The sequence below is a fragment of the Hypanus sabinus genome, chromosome 5 (assembly GCF_030144855.1).
Source record: "Hypanus sabinus isolate sHypSab1 chromosome 5, sHypSab1.hap1, whole genome shotgun sequence".
In the NCBI taxonomy this organism is placed as follows: Eukaryota; Metazoa; Chordata; class Chondrichthyes; order Myliobatiformes; family Dasyatidae; genus Hypanus; species Hypanus sabinus.
The window spans coordinates 77,285,239-77,299,260 of NC_082710.1; the positions used below are offsets into that span (position 1 = coordinate 77,285,239).

A 14,022-nucleotide genomic window follows, 5' to 3' on the forward strand; every position below is an offset into this window, starting at 1 on the left:
TTAGAGGTGAAACAGTTGAAAGGATTATTTGTAGTCGAACAAAGTGAATACAAGAAGACAAAAAGCATAAATTATAATTTTCTGACAAATGGAAGAACAGACCTGCGTGAAAATAGACTGGCCGGTCATTTGAAAATGCTGCTCTGTTGTAGTATTAAAGTCGATTTGTCTCTACTGATAGAGACTCCGACCTAGAAAAGCACAGACCAGTATCTGAGAATTTTCAGAAAGCAGAGCGGGGTGAAATTATGAAACAATATCGGCACTAACGTAAATGACAGAACAAACACATCGATTAAAATATGGAAAATGAAGATAAAACTATAAGATACTTGAATCCATTCTGGGAACATGTTTCCGAAAAGGGCAACATTTGTGGTGAGTGAAAGTCTATACAGTGCAGCGGAACAAAAGCAAGATGGCGGCATTACACATAAAGTGAACAGCTCCAGTACCTTACCAGGGGCACCAATCGCGACAATTGCAGGGTAGAAAATGCCCGCGATGTAATAAATCGCTGGATATCCCACAATCCGGTAGAAACAGCGTTCAGTTGTATGGAACGTTCCAATAGCTGATATGGATGGGTGATCTGTTTTACAGTTATATACAAGTGAGAGCTTCCACTGAGAGAATTAACGTGGTTATCACATCAGCCTCATTGGTGACAATCAGCTACACAAACACTGACATTAAAGTCTCCGTGCCGTAAAGTCGTCTCCCCAAGGGATATTACAATGCATTAACTATTAAACAAAAGGGAACATGAATGTTGCGAATTTAATTTCCAAGCCACCTGGCTTCTGCTGCTGAAATGGGATATTTTCTGATCAGTGTTGTTTCTAACATAGACAATCATTCTGAACAATCAAAATGGATATTCCACTTCAAACAGATTTCCTTTGTCACATTCGGCTGAGCACATTCACTTCCAACATTGAGAGTGGGACATTAGCTTGGCAGATGAAATGGAGTACACTCTTTTGAAAGGGAAGATAGAATCATTTTTTTCTTTCGTTTGTTCTAGTCATTTCGAAACATTTGAATAACGAAAGTAATAGCTTATGACATATTTCATAATAAAATACGTTGTACGTCTGTTCGTCTGAGCATATAAAAGAGATCGAGAACAATATTCTAAGTATCTTTGATAATACAATGCTATGCACCCACGCGACATTAGCTGCGGTTTGTTGACCAGTTGCGGAACGCTCTTTTCATGCACGCACATGGAGCGTACGGTATGAGGCACTGAACCTCTCCCATTGAAAACCGAGACCACTTTACCCAATACCCGTGATGTGTGGTCCAGTCTATGTATCTTTAAAGACTTGAGCCAGACCTGCATAATTCTACCACCATTTCCCTATCGATATTCGGCTTGACCAGAAGTAGAAACTAAAATCAATGATCTGTACGCAAGTTCCCAGATAGGTCTATTATTTGCCACGAAAACCGAATTAAGCAACATAAAATGCAATACATTATATTCACACTGAAACTGTGTGCTGAAAACCCAAATCTTCAGATTATGTCCCTATGAAACATTGCTGAGTCACTTCATTTTTTCCATATAAAAATCGCACGTGGACTTCCAATTTTCATTAAGACTCATCAGACTAAACAATGTGGATCTAACACTGGATTAGCAGAGAGTGGATGGTTGATTTTTTGGCTCACTATTGTGCCGCAGTAATTGGGGTTAGGCCCGTTGATATGTATAACTATAACCATGGTTTAGATGTAAATATAGACACCAGGATCATAAAAATTGCGGACGGCCCCAAGACTGGGGATGGCCTGTACAGCTAGGAAGGTTATCGAAGCTTGTAGCGTGATATTGATTGACTGGGAAACGGGTTGAAATGTGGCAGATGGAATTGAATACGGGCAAGTGTGAGATGGCCTGTGTTGGGAGAAAAACATACAGTAGAGTACGACGCACATATTGGAATGGAAGGAATTTATTGTGCAGTATTTAAAAGGAGACCTGGGAAAACAGATCCATAACTCCAGGAAAACGACATCACGGGTAGATTGGGACGCATTGAGCTCTAATTGTACAGACCTTCACAATGAGTTCACTGAGTACAGGAGTTGGGAGGTTATGTTACAGCAGTGCAACACCTTTGTAAGGCCGTAGAAAAGATATTGTGTGCTGCTCTGGTCACCTACCTATTGTTTAAAATTATCAACGAGTTCCAAAGATTGCAGTAATCCTTTACAAGGATGTTTTCGGTAATTGATGCCAAGTATCATCGGGAAAGGTTGCATAGGTTAGGAATTTATTCCCTGGGAGCAGGGAAATGAATGGGGATCTTGCAGATGTACACCAAGTTATGAGAGTTATAGAAAAGATGAATGCTCGCAGATTTTCCCCAACCTCTGAGTATATCTAGAACTAGAGCTCATAGGTTGCTGTTGAAAGGTGAAACACGCAAAAAGGCTCTCTGGGAAGTCTTATTCCCTCACATATTCGAGCGAGTGTGGAAGGAACTGTCAGTGTAAGTGGTCAATGCGGATTCAATTTTAACATTTCAGTGAAGTTTGCGTAGGTACGTAAATGAGAGACAGGCGGACGGCGCAGATGAATGTGAGTAGGTAGAAGATTGCAACGGGATGATCTGGAGGGGCAGATGAGCCTATTTCTCTGTAGTAATAATCTATGACTCCATGACCTTCACCCTTCCATTTCCCCATTCAGTGTCTTCTCAGTTTCCACTTCGTCACCAATCTAACTATGTGCAGAATAGAGGATATGTTCAAATTCACCTCTTAATCACACTTCCTTCTGCTCTTGCAGTACACAACTCTGTGTCAATTGTAGATCTCGGCTTATTGGAAAAAAAAACTCTCACCAGTCTGTATCCAGTATGGCAATCGTACCAATGTACAGCCCTAGGTTCATCCGAGAAAATTTCACTTCTGTATCTATTGTGAATCTACTATCGATGCGTGGCCCTCGGCTCTTTTGCGAAGTTCATGATGAGCTCCATTTTCTGCATATTTGACTGTTTTATTAAACATGGGCACGTTTTCTTTTTTTTTGTTTGTTTGTTTTCTTTACTAACCCTTAAATACAGATTCATAAATGCATTTCCTTTAATTGTGAGCAGTGTATGGTCTGTTATTTCCTGGCAAATTACACGGCCTCGACACAAACCGGGGTTTGGAATGTGAGAGATCTGTCAATCTCCCGAGTCTGGCGGGACCCGAGCGCCTTCCCGAAGCTTACGCAGCAAGGAAACCAGGGGGTTTCATAAGGAATAACTTGTTTGGTGCCTCTGATGGTGGACATGTCGTGCTCCACCCAAGGGCAGCTCATCCACCTTTTTTCCACACCTGCCACCGAGATTTCAGCTGTGGCTCCAAGTAAATGTTTGCATGCTACAGTGGTAACACCCTGGTACACCGCCACGAATGGCGGGCTAAATCTGGTGAGGAAAGCCAGAAAAAAATCAGCCCTGCCGAGAAAGGGATGTGCGAAGCCAGTTCCCGGACTGGGAGGATGAGATCAACTACAAGATCCAACGCCAGTGAGGGTGGTGTTGCAACGCTTCATGCAGAGGGAACACCCTAACAAGGCACAGAAGGCATCATGACTTTAACTTCGACGCCGAGAGTGGAACTGCTCCAGAGCAACGGCTTTTTCACTAATAAAATTCCTCCCGAACAGGTTTACGTCATTGTTGGAAACGACGATCAACACGAACCATTAATGATTAAAAAAGAAATAGAAATAAAATACCAAACCAAATCAGAAACAAACAAAACCAAAACATAGCATAGTGCTAACACTGAAATTCTCCCGGGATTTTACCTTGCATGATTTTCACAATCATGTCAAGTACACGCTTGTTTTCGAGTTATGATTCTGTATTTTCCATAGAAATTGTCACCGGAGCTATTTCGACGAAACAAATTTTCAGTTTACTGCCTATGTGTGCGTATAGATAGATAGATACATTGGTGGATAAATAGATAGGCATATAGGTAGATAAATTGAGAAGGATTACATTTACGACACTGATCATTTGGTTCCCTTTCTGAGCTGTGCCTAGACCACACAGGTTATTTCCCTCCTTCCAACTGATTCATTACTGCAATGAACAGAACTGCCACAGGTCTCCGGGAGCATCACAGACAACGCGGGTGTTATCAGTACTAATTCTGACATACTACCGACAACACAGATAATGTTTCCGCCTGCCCAGTTGCACCAATACTGCAATGCTTTATCACAGCTCATTGCGTCCCATGGTCTCTCACACAAAGAATATCGCCGCTCATTCAGAACCACCTCTAAGTATGCTGGTCATTTCATTACTTTCTCAGCCTCGTGATTGACACAGCGCAAACAAGATATAAGGCTATACGAAATGTCCCTCTTTATAAAAAATGCTGCTCGGCAAACTCACACTGATAGTGATGATGCCCAGTGATCACTGACCACACCGTCAGTAGATTTCAGAACATATTACTCACGTTTTATTTAATAATGTTCACTTCCCTACAGCAAATAAAAATGTTGATAATGAAATATATTACGGACTGTAGAATCAATTCCTTAAAAGTGCAATCATTACTGATACTTATAACACCGACCACAGCAGGAGATGATTGACGTATCGTGGACAGCATTTCCGTGCAACCGGTCGTTATGAACCTGATTTTACGGGTTCTACAGATCAGAGGAAAGAGAAGTACGGACGATGTACCAACGAGTGACCGAAAGAGCGGTGGAACAGAAACACATTGAAACTCGGCTTTTGATAATATCTCCGTATTGATATCAATAATGTCCAGCAGGTTAAGGGGAGATATTCATTCATGTTGTTTTTTTCTGTCATCACATTCAGCCGTGTTTGTATTTGGAGGCTCCGGCGTATTGTTTTGTATTATTTACGTACGTCTAAATGAAATTCAAAGATTTTTACCTGCAAGTACTGTTACACTCTTATTTAGCCATGCCAGATGAAATAAATCCAGTAGGTTCGCGGATAAAGAGCCTCAATGACGAAAATAGGTGCAGCTTGTACTTAGTCGTTTCAGATAATGGAAACCATCGGGGAACATGAGAATGCCGAGCTTTCATCACTTAGACCTTTACACAACCGATATGATTTTCTCTGATGCCTCAGGCCAGCAATAGAATAGGAAATGTAATTTAAAATACCCTGTGTACACATAAACATATGTATACATAAACATACTTGGCTATTGAAGACAAATGTGCTGAATGCTGCGAATAAATGTGCATTTTTTGTTGTTTCAATCAGGATGTGTAATACCAACAAGGGAGAATTATTGTACATCACTAATCAGATTAATCACTGTGAACATGAGATGCATATTACAGTACGACACTTGCAGAATTCCGGAATATGCTCAGTTATATGTTTGTGTACAAAAAATGTTTAAAATATATAATTTGAAATAATTTGTAATTACTGCCCAAAAGAGATAAAACATTGCAAGGAGCAGAATAAAGCGGTCTCTGCAGATGGGCAGTAATGTGAAAGACAGACGGATGAATATGCACTGACTTTTCACTCCGCACACTCACGGTCATCGGCCTGAGCTGCTGGAGGTCCATTCCTGGATTGCGATTAGACAACAGCAGACAAGAAGCATATGCATTGATTGTCATGCTGAAACGACAGGTTGATTACGGGCTGCTGTATAGTTCACAGAGGCACTTCCCTTCAATAGGCAGAATAGTCTGCGCTTTTTGTAACACGTCACTGACCACTATCCCTCTTTCCCTGAATGATCACTGAGCCGAAATTGTAATATCATTGCTAGCCAGTCCAACAGCATAGTTACTAATCCTACTGACTATCATTAACCCGACTGATAACGTTGTTGCTTCTGCAGTCTCAACTGATCAAAATAATGTCGTCCCGGGGTAACCTGCCCATTCACTGAAATATTTTAATATATGTCATATTTTAATTTCTCATAAATGTACAAAATGCAGCTTGAGGACATTCAGACAAGTTCCTCAAACTTGGATAATCTGGCTGGGCGGCGAAGGTGCGGTTGGCAGCTAGCACGATATTCCGTGCCCTGGTCCGGCAGTGGAGTACCAGGGCCTTGACCGACGGGTCCTCCACCGTAGGCAATTCCGCAGGGAATGACGGGGATTGGTCACACTGAAGATAACATAGCAGCGGAAGTATGTAAATAGTGAGCTAGCCAGGCCCGGAGAAAATGCATCTTCCATGTTGAAGGGTTCGAGTCCGCAAAGCAGCGCAGACGCTTGTTCACGCGCTGATTTGCTCTTACTGACTCACCGTTGGTCTGCCGATTATTAGCTGAGGAAAGACTCAGTCCGGCGAGGAGGATCGCGTTTATGAAGGCTTGGAAAACAGATAGACTGTTGGGAAGTCGGAAAAGCATTCGTAGTGACCAGTTCCCGTTACGACCGCCGTGTGCCACTCAGCGTCTGGCAGATGCAGATCCATTGTACGCACCCCGTAGATCCAGTCTAATGAAGCCTGGACCATTCTGCGTGATTAAAACAGGCTCGGGCGCCATCTGGGGTCTGGGATGGGTGACTGATCTGTGGCGCGTTGACCGAGTAATCATTCAAGTCTTGGGTCTGATGATGAGTGAGGTCGAGCAGACGTCCTCGGGGAGAGGTACTACCCGCAAGTAGGTCGATCGGGCTGCATGTTGTGCTGGATTTCCATTTGCTTAAGGCGATAGCTAAGTCGTGCTATGCCTGTCGGCGTTGGCTGAGGTCGAGGGTTCCATTCCTCTTCAAGGTTTTACAGGGTGAAATCAATTGAGGTTACAGGCTGGTGGTCTGTCAGGTGGGTCAATAATTCAGCAGTGAGGCGGATAACCAGGCGAAGCGAACGTCGTGTGTGGAGAGTCAGGTGTAACCCAAGATCTGAGGGCTGTTCGGTGAGTTGATCAGCTGGAAATGATGGATTCATGGTACTCAGTGACGCTCATGTGCACAGGTCATGTGCGCGCCCTGACCAACCCACACCTTCAGGGAAGTCCGGCAATTGCCGTGACGTTAAACGGGTGAGACAGAGGCTCGGTAGGGAGCACAACCTGCACACGTACAGTCCACACAGGCAAGTTGCTGTTGCGTTGGAATTCACTGACCAAGAATAGTCGTCGCGGTCTTCCATTCTGTGAGGGGATAGCGGTAGGCGTGTTCGATATGTGGAGGCCTTTTACATGGCAGGCTGCCCTGAATAGTTAGCTGGCATGCAATATAAGTTCAATTGTCTAAATGAATATATAATTGGCTTCAAGGTACAAAGCAGAGAACGATAGAGGAAGGATGGTTTTCGGACTATAGGTCCTGACTAATTATGTTCATGAGATATTTCTGCTGGTTTTATTGTTTTCTGCTTTCCACATCGACGGTCGGGAAGACAATATACAAGAAATAGTTGTTAGAGTTTTGGCTGGTTAGCGGCGTAGTGGCATCAGCGCTGGACTTTGGGGCGGAAGGTCCCGAGTTCGAATCTAGTCGACTTCCGTGCATGCTTTCCATCCGTGCTGGGTTGAGCGTCGAGCTAGCAAGTCGACTTCGTAAAAAAAAATGACTGCTACAAAAACAAAGTTGATGGTCTACGCTCTCTCGTGAGTTTACAGGCAATTTCTGTCTCTTCTCCACATTTTACAGATGTTATCTGTATAGCTGGTATAACGGACCAGAGAACTCCGATCTGTGATCTTCAGTCCACGCTGTTCATCGAGCGATCCTGCTTGATCAGAGTAATTATGAAAAAGCTGTATAGATCTTTCTGCCAGCGCTTCGAGATTACAGTGAATTCACAGTGTGTAAGGTTACAGCAGACGGGCAAACAATGATACGAGGTCAGCTGGATAGGCAGTAAATTCAATGGAGTGTGAGAAGATGGCGTCAAATTCAAATAAATTCAAGTAAGTCATTTTCCTTGATCGACCGATTGTATTTTTATCTATTTATCAGTTCTAGAGGCACAGGTGATATCACTGAACGAGATGAAGAGAAGCTTTAATCGTGTGGATAGTCAGAGGCTTGTCCCCACATCTGAAAAGGCTAGCACAAGAGTTTTAAGGTGCTTGGAAATAGCTCCATAGGAGATGTCAGGGGTAAGTATTTTACGCAGAGAGTGGTGAGTGTGTGGAAAGGGCTGCCTGCGGTGGTGTTGGAGGCGGATATCATAGGGTCTGTTAATTGACTCCTGGATAGTTACATGGCGCTTAGAAAATCGAGGGCTATGGGTAAACGTAGGTAATTTCCAAAGTAAGTACAATATACAAGGGCCTATATTGTGCTCTTGGTTTTCTATATTTCTATGTTCCTGTTGTCTGCCTAGCGTCAGCAGTCACATAACCAATATGTACTATCTGCTCATACAACCGTCCTACGCCTGCTGCCGTGGCTTCACGTGACATTGATCAGTCTGCAAAGCAGGTACTACACGTTTCCCAGGACTGGCCAGCAGCGAGTGGGGGGAAGGCCTTCCGTACCCCTGGTTTTCTGGAGATGAATCTCCACCTACTCACTTATTAGGTTTCCCGCATATGGACGTTTTTTAACTATCTGCATCTCAATACTTGTCCATTCTTAAGTTAAACATGGAATGTAATTGAGTACCGGCACTGGCGGCTCAGTCCGGTTGTCGCCAACCTTTTCTTTGTGTCAACGAATGTTGTAGCGGTTACAGCAGCCTACGAAAATGAGCGATATTTAGTTTTAATATCAAAAGCAGAATTCAGCAATTCAATATATTTCTCCATGGAACAATTTTGTTAAACCGTGCACCTGAACTTGAGGAGTCTAATGCCTTACTGAGAATGAGTTCTAGTGTTGCTCGGGGCGGATTGTGAGGGGTAAAGGAGAGTTGCAGGGGATGTAAACCGACTATCAAAACAAATTTTGGACCATTGGTGAATACAGAAGATGTGAAGACCTTAAAGAGAAATTAAATGTTTCAGCATGGTGCGACTGATGTCCTTACTCCCTTACCTGGGCCTCAGGCTCCAAATTAGAGATTAAGCCATCGATGATCTCCTCTCCCCACCATCTTTTTGAGGTCGATGGTATGGTTGGAGTTCATGAGCTCTTCAGCAATCTGTACCATCCACAGTGCGGGGAATTGTCTTATACATCTTCACCACAGCCCTTTTTGCCCGCGTTAGCCTTTCTGAGCTCTCACTGCGGAGACATAGTGCTGGTCTTTGAGAAGCAAGTGTGCATAGCAGTGTATATTCCAATGCATGAAGAATCGAAGGAAAGGCAGATGAGATCAAGCCATAAACCAACCCATGGATTTGTAGTATTGTAGCGGTTAGTGAGACTCAGTTGCAGGAGATGTCAGCTTAATTTACGGAGTTCCATTACTTTAAACGCGATAGTGCGGGAGGAATAAAAGGGGGAGGTGTGGCGTTGCTAGTCACGGAAAATGTCATTGCCCTACTCAGTCATGACAGACTGGAAATATTCGTCTAGTGAGGCGCTAACTGTGGAACTGTGGAATAAGTTAGGTATGACCATTTTCATCAGGCTGTACTACAGAACACCTAACAGTCCGTGCAGCTTAGAGGAACACATTCGCAGACAGACTGTTGCAAGAAGCATAAGGTTGTTATCGCAGGTAACTTTAACTTTCCGCATTTTATTTGGGACTATCATACACTGATATTTATTTATATTTGTATTCGTACAATTTGTGTTCACAGACTGCTTACAGTTATTTTTCAATGGATTTTGCTAAGTATGTACACAGGAAAAACAACATCACAGTTGTAGGTGATGACATGTATGTACTCTGAAATGTAGCAGCAGATTATCTGCCGTCTCCATCGGTCTCTTGAAGTCGATGGTCTGGTTGGAGTTCATCAACGCTTCGGCAATCTATTCCATCCACTGTACAGGGAATTGACTGTGACATCTTCAACAGAGCCCTTTAAGCTGTGTTACCTGCAGAGATAGGCCTTGGCTTTGCAAGGAAAATGTGCATAGCAGCGTATGTTCCAGTGCAAGAAGTATCGTAGGAAAGGCAGATCAGCTGAGATCATGCAACAATGCATGGAATTATAACATCGTCGCAATTAGTGAGAATTGTTTGCAGGAAGGGCAGAACTGGCAGCTAACTATTCCGGAGTTCCCTTACTTTGGACATTTTGACATTTTAACATTTATTAAATCGACTTGATCAGATACAGATTGTCAAATACGTTCGGGAATGCTTCTTTCATCAATACATAGAAGTTGCTACAAGAGTGAAAGTACTTGATCTGCAAGTATGGAATGAGACCGGGCCGATGACAGAACTTTCTGGAAGGGAACATATTGCATCAATTGATCAAAGTATCATTAGCATCGAATTAAATATAGGAAAATGATCTTTCTGGTCCCGTGGTTGAGATTCTAACTTGAAGAAAGTCCAATTTAGCTGGTATGAGAAAGGATCTGGAAAATGTAGGTTAGGAAAGGGTGTTTTCTCATTTAGTTGGTAAGTGGGAGGATTTCAAAAGTAAGCCTTTGAGTGTAGAAAGCGTCTACGTGCCTGTCAGAATAAAATGTGATGATAACACATTTAGAGAACTTTGGATTTCAAGGGATATCAAAGGAGCTGATTGAGAGAAAAACGGTTGTATATAGCAGTTATAGGCAGGTAGGAATATATGCGATGATTATGTGTATAAGATGTGGAGGAGAACACTTCAGAAAAACAAATCAAGCGGGAAGATGTTTGAGGTGTACTAGAAGGTAATGTGAAGGAGAATCCAAATGGACTGTACAGATATTTTAGAAACGAAACGAATGGAAGGGACAGAACTGGTCCTCTGGAAGATTAGAATTGCAGTCTGTGCGTGGAGAAAAAAAGAGACGGGGGTGATCGATAATGGACTTACATCAGCCCGAAGTATCAGGCGACCAGAATAGCAAATATTTTGATAACTTAGCAAACTAACCCAGGAACCCAAAAAATAAACAAGTTCCGGAGCCAATGTAAGAAAGCGACAAACTGCTTCTCATATTAGAATTAATTAATAAATGAGGGATTCTTTTTTCTAAGGAAATGCTACCTAAACTATTTGGCGTAAAAGTCAAAATTTAATTCTTAACAAATGGGGCTGTGCCGTGTAGTGTAAAGTCTGCAATACCAGATTCTCTATCATTGTTATTTGAGAATGAATTACTTAAATAGCACAATTTGTTGACGACAGTCAATGCACAGTAAAATAATAAAATTTCCCATATCGTATGCACTGAGAGCATTTAATTTTCCAGCAGGGATGTCTTGCTTATTCATAACCCATTCCCTGTGAATAATGTCGGGAACTGGCAAAGTCATCAATTAGATAATTGAGCAGACGAAAACAATAAAGCCTTTGGAATATTTATTTGCAATTTGAAACAAGTTCTAGCGGATGGTACTTATGTTATTTACATAGCAGCCCATTTACTGTCAACACATTTCTCATCCCATTTTTCAGCTCCTCTCTGAACTTCCTCTGCGTCAGGCCATAGATGCAAGTGTTGGTGCAGGTACTAAGTGACGTTAGCATAGTACCACATTGTTGAAAGACGTATATCGGAGTATTCAAATATTTGTCTGTGAAGGAGTAATTCATCGCTTGCCAGTTCATAGAGTGTATTATATAGGGCATCCACAGTAAAATGAAATTACCTGACAGAGCGAACAACAAAATAATAGACTTACTCCGGTTCTCCACTTCAGGGTCTTTTTGATTTTCAGTGTTGCAGCGGAGTCCCTTACGGACTCTAATTGCTGCTATAATGTGTCTCGCCGTTAAACCGTTACATAGAAGGATTAAGCATATTGGTAATAACGGAGTTTTGATGCTGTCAAACAACTCGTAGGCCTTCCACACTGATGAAGTGAATTATTCGGGAATGGGGACACAACGCCAAGGTACATTGTTAATTATTACATAAGGCTCCACAACAAAGTAAAACGGAATACTCCTCACAAAGCCCACAACCCCCACTATTACTATGACTACGGTCGCCACTCCCTCTGTACAGTACAGTTTCCGTAGATTTTGACAGCAAATCGCAACGCAGCGATCCAATGTGAAAGCAACTGTTAGCCAAACAGAGCAGTCCAAACTTGCAATTTTAAGCAGGAGGGTCAGAGCGCAGACCGGAGTAATGTGCAAGAATCTGGCGTACACGTAGAGATTATTGATATCCTCGACAATAATAGCAATGACAACGACAATGAGATCTGCCGCAGCCATTCCCACTAGGTAACGTGTGATACAGTTGGAGAGTCCACATTTCCCACGGGACAGGATTACAATCGCCGCTAAATTCACTGCAATATAAAGAGAAAGCAGAAGGTTAAATTCACAGAATTTTATACGAATCTATTTCCCCCCGATTTGCAAATCGGTAAGATGCTGAGCACACCAAACGCATGCCAATATCTGCAATTGTCGCTTGTATACTGGCGTAGTTGCCCTTACGAAGTCAGGGTGCAAATATCTGACGTCACTAATGCTGCCTGGTATGGAGGAGTTCTATTCCAGAAGCCTGGTAATAAATAATTTATGATATCTGTGGAAGAAAGAGGTAGTGAGAGAAAACAAACAGATTGGCCGAGTTTGCAGTCGTAAAGTGGCCAACTCAGCTGATGTTCAGGTTGCGCTGATGGAGAGAGAGGAACAAAACAGTGACAATTTTACAGGTGATCGGACTGCAGTAGAACGGGGCAATGCGATACCGTTGGGAGTGCCTGCCATCCAGAATAAGATATCTGATATTCGTTCCTGAAGACTGCCTTGTTCTTGGTGGGGATGGAGAGCTGTGGTTCAAACTTGTGTCTCGTCAAAGTGGGGCATGACACCGCAGACACGAACGTTCAGAGATAGATTGGCAGAAAAAGTTACACCGGAATGGAGCGATAGACACATCGGTCTGCACTCACATTGAGATAGTGTGAAAGGAAAGAGCCAATCTAGCAGAAATTTTGCTTGGACTGTACTCTTTTTATTTTCACTCAGATGTGACCACTCCCATCACCCGAAATGAGAGCCAAGAGTGAATGGTCGCTTTAGCCACATTCGTGCTTGAGGAAGACTGCCACTTCGTGCAGGTCCAACCAATCTTTTAACGCGGCTTTCCAGTGAAGAGGAACAATCCCGTTTTGTGTCCAGTTCATCTCAGTTGTTTCATCACAATCAGAGTGGAGAACCCGGAATGTGTCTAATGGATGGACACGCCCACCGTGATTCTTCTGGACCCGCTTTACCGGCTGGGTAGCCTCCAACCTGAAGGCATGAACATTGACTTCTCTAACTTCCGTTAATGCCCCTCCTCCCCTTCTTACCCCGTCCCTGACATATTTAGTTTTTTTGTTTTTTTTTCTCTCTGCCCATCACTCTGCCTCTTCTCCATCTCCCCCTATAGCTCCCCTCCCCCTTCCTTTCTCCCTAGGCCTCCCATCCCATGATCGGTTCCCTTCTCTAGCTCTGTATCCCTATTGCCAATCACTTTTCCAGCACAGCTTCATCCCACCCCCTCCGGTCTTCCCCTATCATTTCGCATTTTCCTCTCCCCCTCCTACTTTCAAAACTCTTACGATCTTTCCTTTCAGTTAGTCCTGACGAAGGGTATCGGTCCGAAACGTCGACAGCGCTTCTCCCTGTAGATGCTGCCTGGCCTGCTGCGTTCCACCAGCATTTTGTGTGTGTTGCTTGAATTTCCAGCATCTGCAGATTTTCTCGTGTTTGCTTTTCACATCCAGTCTAGCAGAAACGTACATAAAGTAAAGAATAATACACCGTGTTATGCAGATATATCCAAATCTCCACAATTAAATGCAAATCAGGTTGCAGGAGCTGCTGCGGCTGATAATGGAGGATTTGTCTCTATAAGAACTGTTTCGAGGTCAAAGCGAACTCATACAATAGAAATGCATCCCCAAATCACCTGAGATTCACGCACTGTTAGTAGTCGGGTAAAGGTCAGCATTACTACTAAGTAAAATGGTAAAGTTGATGATTTTATGCGTCACGAGCAATAGGAAGACG

General features: G+C 43.0%; 1 protein-coding gene across 1 annotated transcript; it reads right to left on the reverse strand.

Moving 5' to 3' along the window:
* Window positions 1-11,363: 11,363 nt before the first annotated feature.
* LOC132394260 (probable G-protein coupled receptor 139) lies at window positions 11,364-13,861 on the reverse strand. The gene is made up of 2 exons (XM_059970149.1): window positions 13,572-13,861; window positions 11,364-12,305 (listed from the first exon to the last, which is right to left on the reverse strand). The coding sequence occupies exons 1-2, from the start codon at window positions 13,699-13,701 to the stop codon at window positions 11,872-11,874; spliced, it is 564 nt and encodes a 187-aa protein (XP_059826132.1). The 5' UTR covers window positions 13,702-13,861; the 3' UTR covers window positions 11,364-11,871.
* Window positions 13,862-14,022: the final 161 nt, after the last annotated feature.

Bases quoted from the DNA above. Each gene is read 5' to 3' on its own strand.
- LOC132394260 (XM_059970149.1), bottom strand. From the start codon at position 13,701: ATGCTGGAAATTCAAGCAACACACACAAAATGCTGGTGGAACGCAGCA. The intron at 12,306-13,571 runs GTAAGAGTTTTG...TTTATATTGCAG, and splicing joins ACTAACTGAAAGGAAAGATC to TGAATTTAGCGGCGATTGTA.